The sequence below is a fragment of the Amblyomma mixtum genome, chromosome 6, assembly GCF_055824585.1.
Source record: "Amblyomma mixtum isolate Tamu chromosome 6, ASM5582458v1, whole genome shotgun sequence".
Classification (NCBI taxonomy): domain Eukaryota; kingdom Metazoa; phylum Arthropoda; class Arachnida; order Ixodida; family Ixodidae; genus Amblyomma; species Amblyomma mixtum.
The window spans coordinates 155,866,689-155,893,710 of record NC_143017.1 but is presented as its reverse complement, the minus strand read 5'-3'; the positions used below and the strand labels follow the sequence as shown (position 1 = coordinate 155,893,710).

The window sequence follows — 27,022 nt, the reverse complement described above, 5'->3', positions numbered from 1 at the left end:
CCTGTCATGCTACCTGCTACCTACTGAATGAGCTGACCGATCCTTGGAAACCAGGTCTTTGCAAGAAGTACGCCCAATCGCCGATCCAAGCTGGTCACCATACAAGTGACATAAGCTCTACGTGGGTTTGGCATTTACACATATGTCCGAAGTTTCTCAGTTGCTCAAAACTTTAAGAAACTGCACTTTTAAATGCTTTACGTGGGCTCATGTGTTATGCAGTAAATGCTTCATGGCGACAATAATGAAATAAAAGTTCTACAGCAAAATAGAATGTTAAACAAGGCATCTTGAAAATATTCAGCTCTGTCTTGTAAATGCAAGCCTACACTTCGGCGTATGATGACTGTTACTATCCCTTCGTTTGAATTGTATTCCACCTATGGCGTATTTCTACACTTACTAGACCAACATAGGAACTAAACTCGGGATTCGTTACCGGAGCTCATTGACATGCATGAAATGACTAGCATGTGTTACGAACGCAGAATATGTCATTGCAAGAAATAAACCATGCACTGGTCATCATAGGGCTTTGCCGGGAGCTGTCATAAAAAATGAACAGTGTATTATGATACAACCCCCAGTTGTCTTCACACGGAGGTCTTAGTACACCTAACTGCACCAGCTATGCTCTTCAAGTTTCTCTGTGACGCTCCCATACGGCCATATATGTTGTGCCTCTTTTATTTACCTGCACAGCTTTAGCAGGCACCCACCTTTTCTACTCGACTGCAGCTATTGTCTGTCGATCAGTTTTCTTAATAGCTGTTCATACTAAAACCAGATGACGCACAACACTTTTGTACAACATGAACTGGTGGGCGAGTTGGTCTGACATATTTTCTAGTGAAGCAGCGCAACGGCACAAGGCCAACGGAAGAAGAGGACAAACACAGCGCTGTGTTTGTCCTCTTCTTCCGTTGGCCTTGTGCCGTTGCGCTGCTTCACTAGAAAAAGCACAACACTTGCTTTTCTTCTGTGCTAGACCGTTATGTTATACTACCTAGATTGGTTTTTAGAGTAATTATTTAAACTGAACTGATTTATCTGCTTTGGATAAATGTAGGCTGCCATGATGTTTTAAAACATCATTTCTGATTTTCTTCTGTTAGCTACTATATGTTAAGTTTATTTCCTCGCCGTATTTGATGCTCTGGCCACGGTATGACAAGATAACATTAGCCTGTTTTGTAGAAATTTAATGTATGAAATCCGGTTGCGAAAATTTATTTCGTTATTTCTTTTCCCACAGCGCTCTTGGATAAAAAAAATCACAGTCTTTCCAAGACTGAAAGAAGCGTGAACACACCCGATAAATGAAATAGGTCCCAATTCCTTCTTCGGCTCGAAAATGCAAAAAGTGGTGCCCGCGGACTCCACACCAGATCACTTGGTGCCGGCTATAGCAGCGGCCAACATCGCCTGCTTCTCTCTCACGCATCGCCAGGGAGCAGAAAGGGTTGACTAACTTCACCGACAGCGCATGTTTCATGAAGCTAGCCGGCATTCGCGAACGCCATTTAGGCTAAACGCAGGCGTGAAAACACCAAGTCGGTTTGCCTCCGTTAGGGCAATACATGATTGCCAAGACGAACGCGCTGTCCAGGAGCGGACGGCACGGTGGTGTAATGACGCGCGGCCAGTCAACTTGGGGGCACTGCTTTTTCTTGTGATGAATCCGGCAGGCCGCGACTATGGCGCCACAGATGACTTCGCTAACATCGCTGTCACGGCTGACTTCGCATCATCTCGGTCTTGTGGCTCGCTCCTGTTGCCTTTTCCACAGATTACGTAGTCACCCCGCCAAGGTCCATTCAGCTAGGCCTCGGGCACCTGTGTAAAGAAATAACAACGAAAGAAAAAGTAACGCATGATCATTTTGAAACTAATCCCATTTTGGAGAAAAAGCGCACAAACTGCGCAGGCGCGCTGCATACCAGTGTAAGATTTACTATGCAAGGCTAATAAGTACCACATGCAAGATAATATACGTACATGGCAGCATTTTGTAGCGATTTTTTCCCCGATTGAATGTTTCTTTTTTTCATATTATTATTGCTCGCTACATCCGGCGACCTCAGGGATGGCTGATTAGGAAGTAGTTTGTGTTGCCGATGCCATAGTCCTTCGATACTAATGCTGCTGTCACTGCCGTACGATGACGGGTGTCGGCACAACAATGAATGGCAAAAAGGAGTCTCCAAAGTACGACCACTGGCCAGCACACCATGCTGCTAGCGCTACTCACGAATACATACGCTCGTTCGTCGTTCGCAACATCAAGTAGTGTAAATGTCTACTGGAAGAGAGTGCACAAAGCCTGCATTGAGGATTTACCACAACCGGGAATAAATTTTTCCGCGCATTAATTTGCTACCTATGTATGGTGTATGCAAAGATCGTTACGCCCACTTTTATTAAGCTGTTGAAAGAGCAAACGAAATTAGAGTTCATGTCATGCTGGATTTGCTCATAGAATTAGACCATTGCGTTTTCGAGCCTCCAAAAATTGAACAGATTTCGTCTGGCAGGATGATTGCAACTTACAACAGAGCGCAGCCTCGTGTCTGCAAATAAAAATTAAACAGTTTGAACATCTCTTACAAGGTAAACGCGCATTAACCCTAGTCCTAGTCCAGGCTTTTCCGAGAATAAGCGGCTGTAATTTCTATGAATATCTCAATGTCCGTGTCCAATCTTGTAGCAGGGAATAGTAGTATTCAGGAGCTTGCTTTAGGGAAACTGCTCTCAGCTACTCCACAAAAGTTTAGGGCGAGAAACAGATCGCGCAATCACTCCCACAAAGCAAGCATCGTGTTCTGGCGCTCCCTATTCGTCAGGACATCTGCATATAGTCATGCACACACTGTGAGTTCAGTTCTTCGATTTCTCCGCACGCTTATGTAAGAGGTAGTGCGCGCTTACTGCTTGTGCCTCGAGCACTACGCGTGCGCTCCGTGATACCCCGCTCCATGCTGAAGGGCTCACGATCGAAACCACACGGAGCACAGAATACAGGCACATGCGAACCGCGCCATAAACGAGCAACCAGAGCTGCATGACCGTGCAAGTGGAGGACGCTGGAAAAAAAAAATACGTACAGGGCGGCCGTTTCTCTGGCGCTGCAGAGCACATAACGCCGCGTGAGACAGCGGGGAGAAGAGAAACCTGCCTTCTCTTTATTTGTGTCAGCCCGTCTCGTTTCGCATCTGTTTTGCATAAAGCGTGCCCGCGGAAACAATAGAGGCTCACCCGCCCAGTGCTTGGTCGACCACCTCCCCTCCCCCTCTCCTTCCTTCCCCAGTCTTCTGCCCGTATTAAGGCAGCGCCCCTTTTGCACGGCCCGTTAGCTGCAGAACAAGCGGGCCCCTCCAAATTGCAGAGGGAAACGCGCGAGCCCGACTGAACTTGCACAATGCCGACCAGCTTTCTTGCTTTGTCGACCCACCGCGAGGTGGCTCGTTTCTCTGCCATGAACCGTGTAGAATATAAGGCTCCGGGGCGATACGCTCGTCTGCTTGTTTTGATTTTTCTCCTGCCGGGTAAATCTCCATGGAGCGGGGAAGCCACTCCGCGGCCTCCTACATGCGAATAAAAGCTGCCACTGTGTGCTGTATAAGACGAGCAGCTATATCAGCCACTTCAGCATCCAAGGCAGGAGAGAACCTCCTAGCAGCTCTAATTATAGTCGGATATCAACTGCAGCTGCTGAGTTGTATTTGTTGCTAGACTGTAGTTATACGTCTTCAGTGTAAGGTTATCGATTGGTGCCCCATATCGACCGGTCGCACAAGCAGAGAACGCGACACGAAAGCGTTCATTTTCTTATTCCGGACAAATCCGAGGGGCAGACATGTAGTTTTCAATGAATAAAATAATACACCAACATCCAGTCTGTAACCGATGGTAAGCAAACGTTCGCTACAGGAACAAGCGCATTTAGTACTACCTTGTTCATTTCTCAGAAAGTCATCAGCTAGTGGCACATTAGTAACGCATGTAGAATGTTATTAACCGTAGTGTTGTCGTTTTTTTCGTCCTGCTTTCAAAAGATATATGACTGTGTGATTACAGCGTCTCGGCACGGTACTGACGGCTAGAGTTCATTTTTCAGCAACACGCTATGGTGCCTTCTTGGACCAGTGTAAATGCCGTTGCCATCTAGGCAGATCGTGTTGTCATATAATGGTTTATGTTTTATGGTTTACGGGGATTTAGCGTCCCATAGTGACTCAGGCTATGAGGGACGCTGCAGTGAAGGTCTCCAGAAATTTCGACCACCTGGGGTTCTTTAATGTGCACTGATATCATACAGCACACGGGCCTCCAGAATTTCGCCTACGTCGAAATCCGACTGCCGTGGTCGGGATCGAACCCGCGCCTTTCAGGTAAACCGCCGAGCGCCATAATTACTGATTCACCGCGCGGTGTTGTCATATAAGGATAACGCGTGAAGTACAGTGCAAGCAAATTATGTTACTGTGTAGGTAAATGGTGTTGCCGTACATATAGGAAAATTGACGCGCGGGAAGGGAACTGAGGGGCTCATTATGACACACATACGAAGGAAGTCAGCGGTAATCCTTTTCCTTTTTTATTTATGATGTTGATGAATGGGACAATAATGTAATTATTTTATCGCTGAAAGGACGCGAAATTCGGACCTTTTGAATTTGGATCTCATCAGTGGCATGCGGTTGGTTTTTCTTCTACTTGCTAATCAATTATCTTTCAGCGATTAAATAATCGCCCGATTGATCAACATGACAATTTTTTTTTTTTAAAAAAGGGAAACATTCCCCGATGCTCCATGGTTTCGGTAACTGTTGGCTTACTTCATATATAGGGAAATGGTGCTACGAATGACGCCATGGCGGTGCCGTACATAGGCAAAGGATGCTGCTGTGTAGGGTAACGGTGTTGTCATACATAGACAAAGGACGTTGCCGTAGGCGCGCGGTATTGCCTAGGAAATTTGTTTTACCATATAGGAAAATGTTGCTGCCTCACATAGGGAAATGATGTTGATGATGATGACGTTGTCGAGCAAATAAATAGTGTTTCCGTGCAGGGAAGTGGAACTGCCGTCCCTGTCGTGGCCGAAAACTTCCCCCTTGCTGCCCGAAGACAATGTTTCCTAGGCAAGCCTGACTTCAGTACAATGCATGGGTGCTCTGGAAAAGGGCGTACAGTGCTCTAGCGATGCAGGTTGGCGGCATGAATAACTCTCAGCCTTCTAGGTTTCTTTTTGGCTGGTAGGGGGGCAAGATGTCTGAGAGCGTTTTAGAAGCGCCAAATTTTTTGCAAGAGTAGTGAGTCGTTCTTATACGACGTATATAGGTATATCCGGATATATTTCTCTGCATCTCTCGACTGTATTAGACCCAGTTTCTGGTTATAGTGTACTCCTAGTCATACACTGAAGTAGATTTGTTTCTTTTTCCTGTGTCTTCAGCATGTGTCATGACCATGTCTCGTCTGTCATATGTGTGGCGTGTATGTCTTGTCTTGCTTGAGACCATAATCTTGTTTATATCTTTAGAGTTTGTTAGAAATTATCCTTTATATGTTTGTAAATCTCTTGCGAGCAAATAATGCCATTTCCTGCGATGTCCTTGTGGGATGTTCATTTTTTTTCTAAGCTCTGTTTACTTTGTTCTAGTCCCACACTTATTTTTTTTATTTTGTGCCACTCTTTCTATTTCACAACTGGAAAAATGAGTGGCCAGTTCGAAAGTATACCAACAACTCCTTAGCCTACATCTGCATTTAGAAAAATGCTTCAACAGAGTCTTTGAACTTTCCTAGTCAGAATGCACCTTCACATACTTTTGTGTTCTCACACCTGCTGAAGCTAATAAATCGGCAAATAAAACGACGAACGTGGTCGAAGCACCTTGTGCAAGACATTCACATTTCGTAAGGTATTTTATAGTGCGGCCGACACGCCTGAATACGTAAGTATGTGGATCATTATGGGCTTCACGCCAGCCACCGAATGATTTATGATCCACAGAATGCCTATATGCACCATTTAAGCCTGGTACCACAGCGCCAAGGATAAATCCTCTTCATGCCAGGGAAAAAGAGAAATAAAAATCAAGCTTCGTGATGCACGATATATAATGAAAAGTCTCCGTCTAAGAAACTGGAAAGCTGCAGAGAGCTGGAGGAGAGGGAAAACGAGAAAGCAAGAAAAGATAAAAAGGCCGAAAGCTTCTTCTATTTCTTTTGCTGAATATTTGAAAGGTTCAGCCCCACCAGCTTTATTAGTCATCATTAGGCGGCGGTGTGTGTAGAGAGAGCCCCCGCCACTAGCTGTTCGACCGGGCATAAGTGCCTTCATCGGAAGCAGGAGAAGCCAGACAAATGGTTCTCCTCCGCAGCGTCCCGCCGACAGAGGACGTATGCACACTCTCGCCGCCTCATTTCGGAAGCAAAAATAGGCACCCAACTAATTCTGCTGAGACGCGGATCATGTACACTCTCCACGCGCACACTCGAGAGGTAGACTTCAGTGCTGCTGCTGAGGCGATATATGGATGCTTTCAGGCTTTAGGAACCAAGGAGCGTAATGCTGGTAGTTATTGTCGAGCTAAGTTGACCGTCTTGAGATGTCGATCTTGTCACATGTACGTGCCACCTCGTCAAGACAGATCGCATGTGAATGCTAGCTGGCGGCAAAAATTGTTACTGAAATTTCCTCTATGCTTTAGTCGCTGCAATTTTCTCTGTATAAACATACGGTAGATAGATTTGGCTCTAGCCAAGAGAACAATAGTGATGCTAGAGAAATTGCGGAGAATGCAAGTCAGCAGGACTGCGTTGCTAGCACAGACAGTGTTGTTCTGAATACATTTGTTGCGTCTGCCACGTTACGTTGTTTCTTTTCCGTTTAAAACGGAGCTGCAAATGAGCGAGAACGGTGGGGGGAGAGATGCGGGTATAATCAAACCATCGATCGTGCCAATGCACAGCAAGATAACAACTGCGAGCAAGTGAGTTTGCGAATGAGCTCGACGGAGCGTGGGCGAGGTCGCCAGTCCCGCTTCAAAGTATAAAGTCGTATGGACAGATGAAGGCGCTATGCACCTGACAAGACAGATGCGCACGTCGGCTCAGCCGGTGCGTGCTTGCGTGCGAGCAGCTTCCGCACGCTCCCGCAGCAGCACTTCTTCACCACCGTGACGTTCATCGCGTGCGCACGTGCATAGCGCGCTCGCCTTCCGACAGAGGCGCCATCTCGCGGTGTTTCTGTCCGACTCGTCGCCGGTCGCGCGGTGAATCACGCCGCGATTGGCGTGCACCCACTCAGTTCAGTGGGCGGGAATCGATTAGGTGCCACGCGTATAGATGCTGCGCCTTTCGTTGCCCAGATCTCGCAGTGCAAGTGGACAAGCCAAGAAGCGTGTTCACATTGGTCGTGCACGCACGACGTAGCGAGAGACTGGCAGTGAGCGCCGCCTAGTTCCGAGTGCGGTGTACGGATTGATGGCACAGCTTCAGTGTTTACTTGCCGTGATAAAACTGATTTGAAATCGCTCATGCGGCGAACAACCGCACCATTGGCTGATACCAGAACCTTTGCCTTTATACGTTCCAGTTACCTGAGATACAATGGTAGTATACTGATTTATGAAGTGCGCATCGGATTAATTCCATCGGGAGCTGCCTTGAATTCATTGAGAAGTAACGATGGGAGATATATGCCTGTAATGACGCAGCCTATAACTTACCCATTCGTTAATGTCCAGCGAAGAACACAATATTTAAAAATATAAAATTCGATGAGTGCGCTCATATGACGCTTTCGGTGCTTTGTAGAAGTGTTCTTACATACTATATAAGACCGAAGTGCATCATATTTAAGGGCCCTGTTCTGACTCGAAGTAATTATAGCAGTACAAAATTTGTATCCGCAATGAACCGTTGATGGCTGTCACCACTACGAAACTCGCACAGCCTCTTCATTTCTGCGCTGTGAGGTGCCTCCCGATGTCACTTGCTTGCACCCTGCTTGTATGTCTTCTTCCTGCTCATGAATCAGGAGCTCGTACAGTGACTCCTGCTCTCAAATGCACAGGTGCTAAAACACAGCGCCACGGCACCTCACCGCCATACCGTCGATGGGCAGCACCGTTACTATGTAGAAAGTCAACAGGTTCGCTAAAGAACTAACTTCGCATATCTGAGACATTTAAGCGCTGACGTAACAAATATCTTGCTTCTCCTTCCGCACTCTTCACACCATGCCATCTTGCGACCTCGCAACTCTACTAAACATCAGGTGCAGCTATGAACGGAGTCGGAACTGCTTGAAACAGTGCAGAAGCTGCCACGTGCTCACTATACGGCTTGTGCAATAGAGATTTGGCTCTTCAGCACTTAAAACCACGCAAGAAACATTGGCGGAGAGGCAGAGGTCTTCTCTTCCACCCTCTATAGGAAGCTCGTGTTGATAAGAATCTGTTGATACAGGTTTAAAACTGGTTGCGCACCCTTGTCTCGTCGAGGAACCGTTTGCATTCACCTAACGTATATATACGCAACACACCTCGAGAGGCAAAGCCATTTCTGCTAAACCCAAGGACGACCGGCCGCAGCGACAAGCAAAATGGAAGAGAAAAATTGTTTCAGAGTCCGGGAGCAGAGCATTCCTCATGAAGAAGACTGATCGAATAGATTGTAGTGATGAACGGCGATTCGAATTGTCGGTATGCCTATGCTTTCGCGGTAAATTTCATAAGATTGCAACGTCTTTTCTGTTGTAGATATGTCTCTTACCAGGAATGAACTTTCCATTAGCCTTGTTCTAGTGGAAAAAAATGACGTCACTAGGCCTCTGTGGAGTTTGGAGGAAGCGTTTACTGTAGTGGCTAAACGTTAAGACGCAGGATACACATTTTTAACAACTTTAGTTCATAGTTGACTTCACAGTGACTTCACGTAGCTGGCATCACTGACGAAAGGGACGATATTCTCTTATGCTTAGCACGTTCACACGTGCTTAAAGGGCAACTGAAGCGGTTTTAGAATTCGATGAGTTTAAGGTTGCCGAATGTGCGAAATGTGCTGGCAAAGCCTACGAAATCGTTTTGCTCCGGCATTTGAAATGGTGGCGTAATTGCCGAATAAAGTCGTCGGCGTTCAGGCTTCTCTTAAGTGCACAGTGACGGGCAGAGGCCCCGATAATGACGTCACGTATGACGGCACTATGTTTCCAGCGAAGAAACGGTCATTCCATGGAAGAAAATCGACGCCATCGAAGGTGAAACACAATATATTGTTCGTCGCCATCTGACGACGCACAGCATCATGCAGGCGTAAGCAGCTGACATTGAAATTTCGGCAACAATGACGTCACTGCTGAGTCAGACTCCTCCAACGTAGTGAGGAGAAGCCTGAACATCGTCGTTGTTTTAATCAACGATTATGTCACCATTTTAAATGCTATTTCAAAAATACTTTGCATGGCTTATCTAGAAGCTTTATAGATTCGAATTCTTGAATAACCTCGCATTCTCAAAAACCGTTTCAGATTCCCTTTAAGTGTAATGTGCACAGTTGGCCGTTATAAAAAAAAGCACACTAATCACTAAAACAAACACGACAGACAAGTATAGCACGGAAAAATTATTGTGTGTAATGATTGTATTGTATGCCCCTCCTGCCTGGGCCAATCTGGCCTGCAGTATAGTGAAACTAACAAACAAATAAATAAACAAACGTCAGCTTGCATTGCATGCCTGCTTGCACGCGGTGTTCACCATGTAATATACGTATATACAAGCTTTACGCACGCACATTAAAAATCCACTTCAAGCTTAAAAATTTTCCTGAAACCGGCGATTCTCGTTGAAGACAGTGAATTAAAAATTGAGGCCAATTTCTCAGTTGAACGAGAGCTCTAACGCTCACTACTATAACCATGCATGGACATGTGCAAATTGCCAAATGTTAACTACAGTACAGCACATAATTATGTTATACGAGCTAATTGCAAACCCAGTACTAACGTTATAAACCCTTGATTAACACATGCATGGTATGTATATAGTGTCAGAGACTTACGCACCTTGCGATCCATCTGGTATTGTTCGAGGCAAAAGTGTTCATAGTTTGGTAAAATAACCTACATTATACGCTGTGTCTCTGAAACATACTAAGCTTTCTGGCCATGCCCTGAGGTTGCCTCTTATTCTGATTTCAAATGGTCAGCTTGCGAAGAAGCCATAGTAAAGGAACACAGGCTATAGATAGGCATGTTGGTAAAGACTGTGATAGAATCATGTGCAAAAACTTGATCGTTTTCCTAACGTAAGGATTAGAACATCTAGCTATTGGTGTACGGATATGGATTCGTGTGAACATAGTGTATAACCAGGATGGCGCGTAACGCGGAAAAACTCTACATGCACATCGTGTTTCCAACAGGCATACTCAGGTGCCCAACTAAATGCAACCAAGATTTAAAAAAAAAAAAAACGGATTGTACTAGAGGCTATTGAAACCAGCTCAGTGTCGCGTGGCCTATTCTGCCGTATTTTTCCGGTGTGCAAAATTAGACATTTAGTAAATAAATGAGTTAACTTCTTAAATACTGGCGCCGGGAAACAAGTGTCAATGTGGAATTTGTAGATCGTCTTAACAGCAGACGTCAAAGTTTTAAACAAGGTACCATTTGCGTAAATTGTTTTGCTAGCGTAAAAAGAAAGCCGCCAGCAGGTTCGCAGTTGCTGGCGAGTAATCTTGAAGTCATTTCAAACACAGTGCCGCGTTGGGGACAGCGCTCCAGAAATGAGCGGATTTTGCTCGCACAGATCGCGTCCTGGGGCCCTGATGTGGCGTCGCTATAACGTGATAGTTTTTGCTTTTTGCGGGATTTATTTTTAGAGTTGTAAAAAGACCACGTAAATGGTGCCTTGTTTTAAACATTCCAGACAGCTGTTTTTCAGCATGATCCAGAAATTCTGAACTGCAGCAATTTATCTCCCGAAGTCAATATATTAAAAGTTAGCTCATTCGTATTCACTAATGAACTAACTTTGAAGAATGAAAAGTACTGTAGACAAGGCCACACGACTGCCAACAGCACACAGTTTCTCTCACTCGGCTGCGGTTTAAAAAACTCGGTTGCGTTAATTTATCTGGGGCCGGTAGAGATTTCACGCCACTCGCAGGTATAAATTCATTGAAGCTAGCTGGCAGCGCCTCACATGTTTCGGGCGCTTGTATTCACATTGCTCACGCACGTTGCTAGTGGTTAGGTCATGTTTTCGATGCACTGGACTTTTAAGAGCCATTATTTATCGAACTTGTTTGCAAAATAGGCCATAAGTTGCCATTTTTGACACGGCAAGTATACTTTTGCGACAGACACGACATAGCGTCTGTTGTGTTTGAGGCCATTCACATTTTGATTTATAGCGCATGCGTCTCATGGTGCAGATTTCAATTTTTGATCGGCACGCCTGCAGCGTACCAAATTGGAAACATATCGGCTGAAAGGGTGGGGGCTATATAAAATATATAAACTCGGTCATCTAAGACTATAGGGACAACAACGTCTCGTTATTCTGTGCCCCCTAATGAATACTAGACTGAGTTACATTTCCGCAGATTCAGGCATCGATTTGACAAATGGCTCTATGCTAATGTTCGCCCACGATTCAATTTGACACTTGTTCTTTCGCATAACAAACAGTGTGCATCACTTTAAGTTGCAATGCTTCGTCCTTTCTCTGAGACGACTGTTCACGCTGGTAGTTCAGTAATTTTTGAAGTAGTCGTTGCCATGACAGGTATAATGGGGCTAACAGGCAATCTGGCCGCATTTTACAAGACTGCCAGCTCATAAATTACCGGCAGAATATTGTTTCTAAAGAGTTGTGCCAACACGAAAGTCACCTCACTCTTTTTGGGGGGTAGAGAGGAAGGGTTTTGGGGGGGGGGGGGCATTATCACAGAGTCTAACAACGCGCTTATTTCACCGAGAGTAAGACTTTTTTACGAGCTGGTTGGTTCATTATCTGTGCAGTACGCGTGTGCTTACTAGACGTAGACAGAGGAAATGAACGAACTGTCCTGTCAGCCGTAGTCTTTTCTCTGTCTACGTCAACTAAATGTACACACATATTCCACAAATCCAACATAAAAGAGAGAGCGCGTTAGATCTCTCCCCTAAATTAGGGCTTCAATACAGTGTTGGTAGCGCTCAAAGTAATACGCACTCAGGCAAAAAGTAATTAGATTTCAGGAAATCTCAATTCGAACTTACCATAATTTTGCGTCGCAAAAGAAAAAACTATATGGAACCCCATAAACGCGCCTGACTAATACGCCTTGATCTATCCAGCGTCTGATATGGACATCGTTCATACAGTGCGCATCTCAAGTGAATGCTATCTGCCGCTTCGCATTGTTTTGTGATTGTACTTCATGCGCACGCAGACTGGCTTCCGTAAATCTTTTTTTCGTCGTTCCATTCGCTGGCAAGCGACGTAAACAAATGTAAGGCAGAGAAAATTATTGAAGCGCGGCGCTCCATGCCGCTGTGGGCACCCCAACACAGAGCGTTTAAGGGATGGAAGTTTACCCTGCTTTCGCACTACAGGCTATATGCGCTCACCTGCATATTTAATGGGGCATGAATGGATTTCCCAGCAAAGCCTTGGGATTAGATTTGCAGCGGAAGCAGGAAGGCATCTTTGCACCGAGAATTCTATCCAGCGCATGTGTCCGAGGAAAACGTTTTGCTTTTGGTGCTCGAAATGCGTGGCGTTCATCGGATGAACGGAATGAAATTAAATATCAATCAGTGAATAAAGAATGCGCTGGCTTGCGTAACTATGTAAGCGGTAGCGCTGTTCGGCGTCAGGAGTGTTATGCGATGGAAGAAACGGGATTAACTGCAGTAACTATTTTCCTATGAACACATGCTACACAAAGTTGAGAACTTGTTAGTCTTGCAGGCTCTTTGTTGCTTACGTAATGTGTTTTTAACGGAGTAGCTCGCGGCATTGTGCAAATAGCACTGCCTCACTAAAAAGACACACCGGAGTACATATGTTTCATGTCTGTGATTTTGTCGCCAAGAAATTAATCTTCGGTGTGTACATAATAACGCTTTACTACGCATTTTGGCATGACTTATGAGCCAAACTGTTAATGAACATTGCCGTAATTGTATATGAAAGCGGATAAAATTAACATGCGTTTCTGCACCCACAAAATAAAGACGCCCGAAGCACGTAAAGTAATGCATTTGGATTTTCCGGAGTATTTTATACTGGCGTTGCCGCTCTTGGCTGAGTTAAAAGTGTTCATTACGTGCATTTCCCTTCCTGCTATCCAGTGCCCTGTATGACAATAACGTGTGAGTACTCAAAAAACCGCCAGAGCCTGAGAGGGTAGACAATTTACCAGAAATGGCACATAGCCTGTTTACTATAGGAAAAACACGAGTAATATCAGCTTCTAAATCCGCAATTCTATGAAATTCTCCAAGGTGACAATAATCGTACTGTTGTTATTTCGACATTGGCATAATGTTTACGTTTATTTGTGCACCATCAGGGTCAAAAGAAACCTCGAACAGCATTCGTCCGTGACATAAGGTGTGTTGTACCATAAGAAAAGTTGAACGCTTGAAATTGGTACGCATTCGTCGTGTAACTTCAAGAACCTATCAATAATGCTGCAGTACAGTATTTAAGCAATATTTATGGACCATTCACTAATAGTACTTGTGAAGTTCGCTGAACTTTCTGATGTGCTATTCGATCTCCAGCACAGTGTACGGTGCGAGGTAGCTACTTTGAGTTGTGCACCTGTACCCGGTCGAAGGGTTACCAAATTCGTGGAACCGCGGACGCACGACGGAGGCTCGATGGCTGCTCTATTGTTGCCGGCGGCACAGTCCCCAGAGCTTTCGTTCTGTCTCTGTCTTGTCTTCCTACCACAGATATCTTCCCAACGCGCAGCTTTTTGCAGTTTTCAGTGTTTGAATGCTTGCAGGCGTCATTTCGTTGCTAGTGTACGCTTTTTTTTAGCCTTCTCGTTTCCCTATGTGTCAGTCATTTGCTCTGCTCTTATACATAGCTCATTGTGAGGACGCAGGTGTACGGTGGCCGATCGGTACGCGATGCGGCGCCAATTGGTCGTTTGAGCTTTGGGTACTCAGAAGAGGCCCCTGGTTAGGCTGATTTCGTCTAATCAACGGTTCAGTCATGATGTAAATAGTTTTCTCCTTGCTCGTTTCTTCTTGTATATTTATGTGTAAATATATAGTTAACCTTCTTTTCCTGCCGTCGACTAATGTGAATGTTTGCGAGTCCGAACCATCAATCCATCAAGAAACCCGATTTAATCATCAACAAGTATTTCCTTACGTCGCCACGTGAAGGGGAAACTCAACTGCACTGATATGAAGGCTATTAAAAAATGTTAAAATTATTTCAGCCTACCGCGTAACACAAACATAAGTTCCCTCGAAGCATCTAGCGTCGGATTGAGTTAAATATTTTTGTTTGTGCCTGTCCCGATTTATGCATGCATAGATATATAACATCAGGGACTGAGCTCAGCTTATTAAATTCAGGGAAGTAAAAGTGTCAGAGTGGTTGCACGCATTATCTATGTTGCACTGTAGTGCCTTATTGCCGCCCTTGTTGTTACATTCTCCATGCGGAGTGTTGATTAAATTGCGTGCTCCCAGAAATGGCAGGTCATTTGGCCATCCGTCAAATAAAAAACCTCGACCTGGCTATCTGGTCCTGCAATGTTAATTTAGCTTTTTCCCAGACGTCGGATATCTGCTTTTTACTGATTTCGTTCTTGCTAAAATAAGTTAGGAAAACCTCGCATAAGCTCTCAGGTGTAACTTTTCAGAAACACTTGAAAAAAAAAAAGACATTAAGGACGTTCTCTTGCATTACGTTTGACCCTGAAAAATAACGCAATTCTTACGTTTCGGGGCTACACGTACTAAATGAGACGTAAAACATCTGGCCACTTTTAACATGTTTTGCTCCAGTAGTGCAACGTGATTCATCGCTAGTGGATGCTTATTCCCAGTATACTGGCAGCCACAGTATCAGTTCTTAAACCCAAGAGATTACAATTCCATTTAAAGCTGAAAACTTCTTCTGAATCATTAAGATTCAAGAGTGAAAGAAACAAAGATAAAGCAAGCGTTGACGTAACAAAGAGCGACGACGACGCGCCGAGTACCTCTATGTTTAGCGGCAGCCCGAAGAGATGGCGCCACCAGTCACGTGCCACGCGAAGTGAAGCCTCTTGACCGGGCAGTTCTCTCCTCCGCGCCGCTCGTGGTGGTGTTGAGCATCCCACCGTCCTTGAATTTGAAAACGTGCCGGAGCGACCGTTGCGGCGGACAGCAGCCGCGGCTTCTCGAGACGAACTCTCGCATCGAGTTCTCCTCCCTCTTACGGCTTTTTCCTCCAGCGCTCGCCCTCTCTGCCACCGCCCAGAGGAGCAGCCATCCAGAGAGACCGTTACATTCAAATTTATGCGTCTCCTCTGCCGCCTTCCTTTTCGCTCGGACGAGTCGCTGTCGCCACTTTGGTCTGTGCTTTTCTCTCTGACTTCACGCTACACGCGTCGGAGTGTTGTCGACACCTTTGTCACGCAGATAGATTCGACCAGCTGAACTTGCCTTCATTTGAGTTCTCTTGCGGAATGGTCGCTGGGTGAAAAGGCCAAACATCTGACGCCACTAATATCACTTGGCAGCACGCTGAGCGACTTTTCGCTAGTTTAATTGCTGAGCCTTGCGTTAGTTTGCTGCTGGCTTTGGAGGAATAAATGCATCTTGAGACAGTCTCGATGACAAAAAAGAGCTGGCAAATCGAAAAATGCAAAATCCACAGTTTTTTCCCGGCAGCACAAATCGACGTGCCCAACTGGCCAACTCTGCGTCACCAGTGATTTTAATCTGAGCAGAGTAACCAACGAACAAACTGGTGCCTTCGACTTGCTTTTGCGTATCTTGCATTGAATCTCGACCTCTGGAGCGCAGTGAATCGAACTCTGTCACGTGCTCCAAATTTATTGCATTATTTGCTGCGTGCATTGATTTTTTTAAGAATGGCAAATGATAATAGCCCTGTAATCGCGTGACACTTCTGGTGCTAACGTCTGAATTTCGCCCAGTGGTTGTTCCTGTACTAACATTTGCTAAAACGAAGCAAGACAATTCTGTTTCCTTGTTTCCGTGAGCAACAAGACAATTTCACAATTTTTTTTTTCTGGGCCAGTCGTACTTTTTGCACTCTTCTTGTCTTAGTGAGACAAATAATCGACATTTTTCAAGCCTTGCATGGCCCAAATTACCGTCAGACGAGTTCGCAAAATCCTTCATTGGAGGCGACCGTGAAACAGCTCGCCTCTCGCCCTCTCTCTGAGGAAACTCTTCTGGGCGCCAGGACGAGACGTTCTGATTGGTGGCGTGTGATAAAAGCCCTGCTCAACGTTTTGTGTGAAACAGGCCTGGATACTCGTCTGTGACTGCCTGTGCACAACCTACTTGGTTAATGACATGTGTCGGTGTTTGTGTTGCAGACACCAGTTTTATGAGTTTTATGTGTGTCTACTAACCGCGATGCGAGTGCCAGCCAGTGTGTTGTGTGTGGTGTGTGGTGTGTGTGTGTGTAGACATCACCCGTGAAACTCATTGTATTATGCCATCATCAGCCTTCATTCGCACTTTCCTTTTCCTCCTCTTCCCTTTCCCCTGTGTGGAGTAGCAGGACAGGGCTATATCACCACCGGCCGACCTCTCCACCTTTCCCTCATTAAAATTCCTTTCTCTCTCTCTCTCTCTCTCTCTCGCTTCAGCTTGCGATAAACGATATTCGCAAACAGTTCACGCAGTGTGAGAAAAGTGGTGCACCTTTTATATCGTGTGCCATTTTGGGCTAAACTATGAAAGTGGCATTCATTATACTTGAGGCGACATGTCGAAATAGACCTGTAGAGAAATTACGTCATTTTCTATTGTTTAGAACTGTCATCTTCCATGTGTATCAATATCAAAAGAAACATATGCAGTCATTTATATTCGCCTTTGCTACCTGGCGCAAGCTCTTGTCCTAAACCGGACGCCATTAGGCTAATGATAATGACGGCGATGATGATGATGTTTACAAGCTTCTTATTCTTTGTGTGCTCTGCGAAGAAACTGAATGCAGGAACGTTCGTTTTCAGTGTGGTACCTTGATTGCTACCCCCAGACTGCCAGTTCCTCCTTTTCTCATATTCTACGCATCACGTCACTTGACGGACGATGCACTGTCTGACACGATTCCAAGGTCATCACTTTAGGCTAAATGTGCTCGGATTTTGCTCGAAAGCAGCTTATTTTCGCAAGAACGCTCAAGGAAATACTGGAACCTATAGCTCGCCGCTGTAACATATAAGCTAGCTAGAGCAAATTTATTTATTTATTTGCAAATACTCTTGTCCTTGGGGCTGTTACAGTGGTCGGGCGTGACACATGAGGAGTACCTGTTCACTTGCAATTATACAAAAGTACAAATTTCATCTTCATCTACACAATCACATTTCTTGCAACGTAATATTTTATTTTAGAGATGCAGTTACGATAAATATTCATTTTGAAGCCAGTTAATTCACAAAAAAAAGGAAAAAGAAAACATTGCTACATTTCCGGTCTTCATCTTAGTCGAGATGCAATCAATCAATCAATCAATCAATCAATCAATCAATCAATCAATCACCTTTATTTCCTTTGAAAAGGAGGAGCACGGGACTAAAAGCTCGGAGAGCTTGACGGGGTCCCGACCCCTTACTAGTCAGCAAACAGCAAGATGACGGCCAGTCATAGGTCAAAGTTACAAAATAGACAAGTATCAAAGAGTATGCAACAATACACACTGAAAGTGGCAAACACAAAAGAAACACAAACAAAAATGCCGGTGCAAATAATTAACAGTATAAACAGAAGCTGTCGCGAACAAAATGAAATTCTTATTTCAGTCCTGCAAAAAAACAAGTTGGCAAAAGCGTTTGACGATATCGTTTTGGCTACAGGTAGGATCAAACTCCACTCGGCTTAGTAAATTTAGCAGTGAGAGCAACGTGTAAAATAAAGACTGTTCATCGTAGGATGTCCTAGGGGAGGGCACGGTCCGCCTATAATTGTATAAACAAAACACAGGAAGAATATCAAACTTTGAAAAAAGAGGCTTCGTGGAGAAAGTATAATGTACATCAGCAATATAACGCACGGCTCTTTTCTGCAGCAAATGTAGCCTGCGCAAATTGGTCACACCAGTTGTGCCCCACACCATGTTACAGTACTGCATGAGAGATAGCACTAAAGCATTGTAAAGCGTAAGTTTCATTTTATCAGGGATAAAGCGCCGCACACGCGCAATGGCACCAATGGCAGATGACAACTTGGATTGGAGGTAGTCGATATGTTCATTCCAGGTAAGATACTTTGAAAAATATACTCCAAGACTATTTACATAGTCCACCATCTCTAGCTGTTGGGAGCCAAGAAACAAATGCATCTGTTCTGTCAACACTTTACCTCTAGGCGTATACAAAATTACTTTTGTTTTAATGGGATTTATTTTCAAACAGTTCACCTCAGCCCAGACCTTTAAATCAGCCAGTGTCTTGTTAGTCTTGCTTTCAATATCTTTGCACAAAGTGCCTGTAATAAACACTGTCGTGTCATCAGCGTAAGAAATAACTGAAGAATTTTCTGTGCAGTGTACAATGTCATTTACATAGATTAACAATAAAAGCGGCCCTAAAATGCTTCCTTGCGGCACACCAACATTAACCGGTTTCCTTGCGGAAGTGCATGACATTGTTGGCATCTACAAGTTGCGTTCTGAAACAAAGGTGAGATTTAAAAAGCGCATGGGCTTTTCCCCGCACACCGTAATTTTCTCATTTGTTGAGAAGGATAGAATGATTAATCAAATCAAATGCCTTAGAGAAATCAATGTATATACCTAATGCCATGTGCTTACGACTGAATGCATCTATAATAATTTCTTTCTGAGTGAGGAGGGCTGTTTCGGTAGGGCGGTGCTGTCTAAAACCATGTTGAAAGTCATGAAGCAGGTTGTGGCGATTAAAAAATGATAGTATTCTTTAGTGCATTATTTTCTAAAATACCTTTTGAAAATACTGAAATGACTGAAATAGGCCGATAATTAGTTAGGTCAGTCTTATCACCGCGCTTAAAGACAGGAACAACGCGGGCAATTTGCATTTTCTTGGGGAATATACCCGTAGACAATATTATGTTATAAATATGGGTAAGGACCGGGCTGATAATATCGAGCACATACTTTACAGGACAAACCTGGATACCATCGACATCCAGTGACTTGCTATTTTTTGTGGCAGTGATGCAGGAAAAAACTTCAAGCGATCTAGTTGGAGCAAGGAAAAGCGATGTTGCATTCCTTTTAACTGGTAGAAACTGCAAACAGTTGTTCAGGCTGAGATCGTCGTACTGGTAGGGTTCTACGGTGAAAACTTCCTTAACCACTTGTGGAATTGCGTTTCCGGAAAGTTTCTGTCCATTATAATCGCCAAGCTGTTAGGTGTAATGTATTGCGCTGATAAAACATTTTGGTGCGAAGTGCAAATGGCTCTTTCAAACGTTGTTAACGCACTGGACTGTACGAGAGATGCTAAAATGCCATTCTGCTAAAAACCCCAGAAAGCAAGAATTAGCGCACACATTAATGCGTGGATTCAGAGTTTGGTAGCAATACTCATTGCTTGCTCTCAAGTGCTTAATGAGGGAATTTCTTGAAAGCTGAAATAAAAATTTGAATAGGTATCAAACCAGGAAAAATTTATTGGCCGTGCTCGGTAGAAACAGAGCTGATAACATACGTACAAATCGGGTTAGACTGTACACAAATAGCAGTTTCTCCTTCGTAACCAATTTACACTAAAGGAGAAACTAGCCTTGCAACGTGCACGCTTCTTTCACACTGAAGAAAATATTTTGCTCAGCCCAACACCTATGTATTCTGCCTGGCTTCGTCTATACTATGGAAATACGTGATACGACCGTTTGTAAGTGCCTACTCGCACGTCGTAATTGCTTTCTCAGCCGACCTCTGCGTTACAACGAGCAGTTGAAGCCACGGCTAACAGCTACAATCGTGGCACAGACAGTAAATTTTCTGCACAATCAACACCATTTGTCGCTTGCCGAGGAGAAACATGATTGTAGAACCATATGATTGTTCTTGAGGCTTCTCCTTTCCTTGCTTTATTATTTTTTTTTATCGTCGTCGAAAGTCCTACCCACAGCCCAGACATCAAGCACTTAGTGCACAAATTATCAGCTCTTGTCACAGTAAGCTTGACCTTGGAACGCACGTTGAGGCTGAAATTCTAGCGTTCGCTAAGCGTTTACGCCTTCCGGTTATCACAAAGCGGCTCGACCCTTTGCCTGGACATTACTCAAGTACTGCGCCTTGTGTCACCCGAAAATGAAAAACAATAGAGGCAAGTGCAGACACAAGCCTAGCAAGAAAAAGCGATCACCACTCTCAACCACCTCATACGGGATGGTGCGTATCTGGACGCGCCATCTCGTATGAGGTGGTTGAGACGAGCTGAACGCACCCAGACCATTGCGCTCTTGCGCAATGACACTGTTAAGCTGGGAAACGGGCAAAGAGGCTGAGATACTAAACACGGATTCCTCCAACCACCACGCCTCGGCGTCACTCTTCAAAGGGCCTTTGTTGACTCGACAGGCACACATTCCAGGGGAGAAATAAAACTTGCTATAACGAGCAAACGAGCATCTGCTAAGCATGCTGGTATCATGCACGTCATGCCAGTACAGTTGACAAGGTAGCAAAGTTCTTAGATAGTTGGTTGCTAGTCGCATTGAAGTGGGTGTTAGCTCAAGTGTTGAGTGTTCTTCCCTCCTCTAAAACGCCGCTTCAATCTGAGGGCGCAGCCCCCAAAACGGTACTTTGCGGGTCTAGGGTACGCTCTTCAACGCCTGCCGGCACCGCAGGGAGAGTCCAAGAAGCCCGGCGGGCCGTATCTGACGCACGCGCAAGCTCCGCTAGTGAGATACACAAATCAGGGAGGAGAGGGGAGCGACGTTGGACGCAGCAGTCTGCTGCCGCCGCACCTGTGCGCACAGCCGGCACAGGAGGGCTGCGTCGGTACGAATGCAGTGCTCGCCACCGTCGGTCCCTCGTGTCGGGGCCTGTCTGGTGCGGTGGCTTTTGAGCGCCGATGGGCGGCGGCGGCACCTGATCGGGCGAAGAGAAAGGGGGGTCGCGGCAGCCTCTGCAGCCAAGGGCGCGGCAGAGGTCGCTCGCTCGGGGGTCAAGGTCGGCACAGCACTCCCCACCCCACCTCCGTCTGGGCGCAGCCGCCGAGAACAGCCGTCGTCTGGACCGCCGACGACGGGGGCTACAGGGAGGGAAGGGGCTGGCGAGCAGTGTTGGAAGTCGGAGTGGGGGGTCGCAGACAGCACTTCGTACCCCCCGTTCCCTCTTGCACTGCACCCCTCGGCGAAGAGAAGAACCCCCCGGGGCCAGCGAACCCTGGCCGGCCGACGCCTCCTCCACTTGCGTCCTCATGCTGCCTGATGATGAGTGACAGACCGGGCGGCCCCGCCGCACAACCGCACGCGACCGCGGAGGAGACCGCTCCTCTTCGCTTTCTTCCTCCTCCTCCTCTTCCTACGTGCTCGCCCTTCTGCTAATTCGCACATTTGCGCCGCGCGGTGGTCTGCGCACTGCTGCAGCACGGCAACCTGCAGGGGGCTTACTCATATGGAAGCGCTACTGATTACTGACTGTCCTGGCACGGCTGTTCCGAAGCTCGTCGGCGGGTCTTTGGGCCGTGCGTGACAGTGTTCTGTTCATGGAGACGTATTAAACCTGCACATGCACGTGCTTCTTAAAACCAGCTCAGGTATCCGCATTAGAGCAAGTAATATGATAACGAATATGACATCTAGTGCGCGTAAATCACATTGCGCGAGCCCCAACATCATGGCCGTCAATATCATACTCTGGTTTCCCGTGAAGTAATTTGAAGTACCGCATATGCTTTCGGTCATGAAGTCTAGTTAATGAAGTCATTCATTTGCAAACCTCGTTCGCGAGGAATCCTGAAGACTTCAGTAGATTTTTGCAGAAAGTTTGTAAGCTGTAAATCTGATTTTATATGGAATTTACAAGACGCTCATTTGAAGGCTTTCTTCTCTATAACATACGAAATCAGACGCTAGCAACTGCATTCATGCCGTGACCCTATGAGACCACCAGCAACGGCACCCTTCAAACGAGTTTGACAAGTTCATTCCCATTGTTCGAGGCTAGTTGGCGCTACACATGAAGTGTACTAAATTTGCGCAGCATTTACTTCTTACGAACTGATAGTCTTTCATGACGCTGAGCGTCGCTGTGCGAGTGATACGACAAAAGTAACGATCGCGGAAGCTGTTTAACGATATCCAAAGAGCCCAATTCACTGCAGACAAACTGCAACGCAGCGCAAGCAATGAGCACCGAACTAGACTGTGTAAAGCATCAAATAGGGCCCGGCTACTTTATTAACCGATATATGCAACCCTGAGGGAGAGCAACGGAGAAAGAGCGAAGCCGCTAGATATCTTCCGCCGGCAGGTATTCGTCGCTGGCGTTGTATGAGTCCCGGCGGAGATTTTGAATTTGAATAGGAGAGCCGTTGGCTGGCTCGCTGATTCGCATAACAAAAGAGAAAGGAAATAACGAGGCACAAAAGAATCGGACGGAGCGAGGAGAGACACGTAAACAGAAATGCAAGAAGAGTCAAGAAGTGAACGATGGCGCGCGAGGGACAGAGCGAAGGCGGCAGAACATGTGGGGATCAAACTATTAACCCGTTGAGTGCCGGCTGGCCAAAGGGGCGAAGAAGCTGCTTGCAAGGGGCGGCCAGACCCAGCGTCTGCTCAGTCGTGCCTTCTTCTCACTGCAGTCATTTCTTTCTTTTCGTCGCTTTGCGCAAGCGCCTTCTTTTCGTTTGATGCTTTTTTTACGCGCTGCGTTTGTTCATTTTCGTTGCGTCCGAGCCCCCGCGAAGCTAGTGGCTCGAACTGACCCATCCGACCAGACAAACTGGTTCCGAAACCCCAAGAAAGGGAAAAGCGGGCCGGCAGGCAGGCTGGATGGAAGGAGCAAGGGAGTGCACGTGTAAAGAAAGGCTGTGCGAACCCCGCCGCCGCTTGAGCTGCCGCGCAGATTTATTTGTACGGCTATGCTTCGTCCCTCTCCCTTCCCTCTCCTCGAACCTCCCTCCTCCATCCTCCGCCGTATCTCGCGCGCTCACGCAACTTGCAACGGTTGAGAGTGCGGTAGGGGAAGCGAGAGAGCCGAGCACTGCTGCTCCTCGGGCGGCCGCAAAATAATACAGGCCCGTCTGCTGCCGCTTCGCGACGGAGACGTAGACGACGACGAAGAAGAAAAGAGGTTTATGCACCGAAACGCAGCCGCGATATTTATTTCCCCCTCGCTTCGAAGCCACCGCCGCCGCTGCGACGGGAGAGCGGGTCATGGGACGGCGATAGCCACGGCGATCCGAGACAAGCCGGTCGATGTTTATGTCTCCTCGTTGTCCTGTCCGCAGTCCACCTCCTTCTCCTTCAGCCTCGCGGAGCCCCCTCTTCACCTCTTCTGAAGACATTTGATTCGGTGGACCTTATTCTTTCTCTCTGACCACCCCGTTGGTCTCTTCCGTTTTTTCTATCTTTCTATCTCGCCTTTAATTCACTGCAGGTGTGCAACACGGTAGAATCACGGGTGAATATTTATTTGCTGCGCAGCGCAGGATCCGTTGCCCACTTGCAGCCTAAGACGGAAGCTCTTCCATCTGATCAAAATGCGAACAAGCTAGGATTTCCACGAAAGTAACGGGAACGCAATTCTCTGTGAATGTTAAACCGTGGTCGTCGAGTTTTACTATTTTTTCTATTTACACTACGAGCATTCAAGGGATGGATCATGAGAAAGACTGAAAAATGACCGCTATTCGAGACGCAAGCAGAGCAGGATGTCCGCTGGAGTGAAGCGCGCGAGGCTCCATGAGGTGTTGATATGTGCAACTTCGGGCTAAAGTTCTTACCCAACTTCGGTGACAAAAGGCGAAAATTTAGGCTTGTGGAGAAAATGAAATCCGACATAAAAGAGATCTGAAGAGGCTCGAAATAAGCTTAGGCAACTGAAGGCCCTTGTAGAAGGCGGGATGGTACGTAGTGCAGTAGGGCAAGCGGCTGTGTCGCTTAAATTGTCGAAATGAGGCTTCCATACGTATGGCCAATGCGGATTTGTATATATACAAATCCGCATTGGCCATACGTATGGAAGCCTCATTTCGACAATTTGAGCGACACAGCCGCTTGCCCTACTGCACTATATTATATACTACACTATATTACTGCACGATATTACTGAATATATATATATATATTCATCGTTGAGAGCAGGCACATAGATGTCTGACGGAGGTCCCAGCTTCCTCGTGTACAAACTTTGACCGCACAAACTTCAAATTTGACATGTTGAATGTAAAGCAACCTATTATACGCAAAAATATTGAGGAAACAATCTAAACAATAAGGGCAGAGCTATGCGTACAAAGCAGGAAGAATATCAACCATAAACATGCACCACTGAAAATATAAATGTAAGCACTTGGCATGTGTAAAAAATTTCCATTCCTATGCTGCTAACATGTTATAAAATATAGGCAAGTGCACAGTAGATGTTCCATATACTTCATAAACAAGCAAAAATAAAGCACTAGACAAAAATACGCAAGCATTAAAAGCAAGTAAAAAAGAATTCATTCTAAAAAGAACAATTGCTTTTACTAAATTTACCCAAATTTAATTGAAGACCAAAACTGGTCAGCATAGCCTTCAACATGTCGGCTTTGCCTTCGGTGGCTTCGGTGTTCCCCGTTTGAAGCAAGCGTTCCTGCGTTAGAAATGAGCCCCCCATAGATGACGTCATCGTGCTTCCTCCCCCTTTGTCCTTCAACCGACGTTGTGTGCTGCGGAGAAGCCTGAAAGCCGCCGCGGCTTTACTCGGCGATCGCGTCACTATCTCAAATGCTGGCATGAAAAGACCTCGCATGCTGTATATCTGAAAGTTTCACACATTCGACCTCTTGAAGGTCATCGAATTGTGAAACTTATTCACAGTTGCTCTTACATTGCCAGTAATCTCAGCTGTGTGAGTGGGTTTAAAAGGGTAGTGCGGTAAAATAAGATAGCGGTGAATAACTGCTATATCAAAGGCATGGTGTTTCTTGTTCTTGTGCACTCGCCAGTTGTGTATGCTTTTCATTGAACTTCGGCAGACGCATATGACCATTCTTATATCGCGTTCGCCGTTTTCTCTATTTTTTAGGAACGTTGCGTATGTTGTAAAACAGGTGCTCATAGAACATGTCGTTCGTCTTCTTAACATCCCTAAGTGTAGCCTTTTTCTGCGATTTTTAAACCTAACTAGCAAGCCTTGTTTGTAAAATTGATACGAGATTTTGCTGCATACTATTTTTCAGTTTTCTGCGTTCGTACTAAAGATGAATCTACGCAATGTTTTCAGGCATTTTGTATTTACCCTCTTAACTGCTTGTTGCGGAAATGCTATATATTATAGCAGGCAACTAACTATTGTAGAAAAAAAAAGCTGTTTACTTTGTTTGCGAGGTGTCGTAAATTCCTTGCTATAGCTTAAGGTTGCAACTAGGCACTGGTATTGTTCTAGTGTGTGACCATTTATCTTTCGACAAAGCCGAGATTCGTGACAGGCAACACTTTTTTCCAAGTTTTGTTTTGTCGGCAAGTGTTTACTTATATCTTGGAAAGAATACCAGCCGTTATATATGTCACCTTCAGATAAGCTGTAAGCGCAGATATCTAAAGCAGTAGTCCTAGTTGCCGTAATCCTGGTTGGTAGCGTGATGTAGTTCCTGCAGGCGTGACATATGACAACACGTTGGATAATTCTTGTGATCATGCTTCCCCTGAGTCCTCAATGCTGCATGCTGTATAATAGCGGGAAAGTAAAAATTTTAAGCATGATATACAGCTATAGTTTGCTCGCTTTGAGATGCGAATACATTGATACGGCTTCCGTGATAACACAACGTGTATCTGTCCTAGAAGAGGCACAGAAGAGGCACAAGAGGCGATGTAAGAGATGAACACAGTGTGCGCCATTCCTCGAAGCTGCCAATGCAAAAATAACAAGGCGTAACTGAAACTATGCAAGTTATTTTGCTCCTTTTCTTTCAGTAACTTTTTTTTTTGCTGTTAACTTGCTCAAAATCTGACAACGGCACTGACCGATCACAAGCAACGCAGACCGCTCCCATACACTCAGGATATGTATAATACTAGTTAGGAGACGGAACACTTTCTCTTAATGACCGCTTTGTGAGCTGCAGTTCTTGCGTGGGCGCCTCCTCAGTTTACAGCATCTCGAACGCAGTCCCGAGGCCAGACAGACGCCTTTCGTGGGAGTACAGGCGCAAACCGGATCCGCCCGTAAATGTGAGCGCTAGGGGCGTGCAATGCAAAATCCGTGCTTTATGACGCCCCGACCCTCCCCTGCGCTGCTTACGGTGCATTTGCACCTCCCGAGACCGACACACGGGCAGCTTTAGAAAGGCATGGAAAGCGTTTTCGAAAAACTCGGCGGAGGAGGGAACAAACAACGGTTGTAGAGGTAGAGCGGAGGTAATTAATGGTTCGTTGACCCCACACTCTCGAAGCCCCATCCGCCTCTGTCCACTGTATCTTGAAGTCCTGGTGCGGTAACACTCATAAACATAAGGACTGGCAACCAGCTTATGAATATGGAACTGTGATCTTCTACATTGAAGTGTATTCTCTTTGTATATATTTGGACTACTGTGAGTGACCAGTGCCTCAGATTCAAGTTTATATTGGCGCGGACGCCTTGGAAATACGACT

General features: G+C 45.7%; 1 protein-coding gene across 2 annotated transcripts in view; it reads right to left on the bottom strand.

Moving 5' to 3' along the window:
- Window positions 1–977: 977 nt before the first annotated feature.
- The window catches only part of LOC149340904 (uncharacterized), a 347,683-nt gene continuing 321,638 nt past the window's right edge, over window positions 978–27,022 (bottom strand). For both annotated transcript variants that reach the window (XM_089549827.1, XM_089549828.1), the window contains one exon: window positions 978–1,836. In XM_089549827.1, coding sequence (XP_089405953.1) covers window positions 1,822–1,836 — 15 coding nt within the window. In that variant the 3' untranslated portion in view covers window positions 978–1,821. The remainder of the gene's footprint in view (window positions 1,837–27,022) is intronic.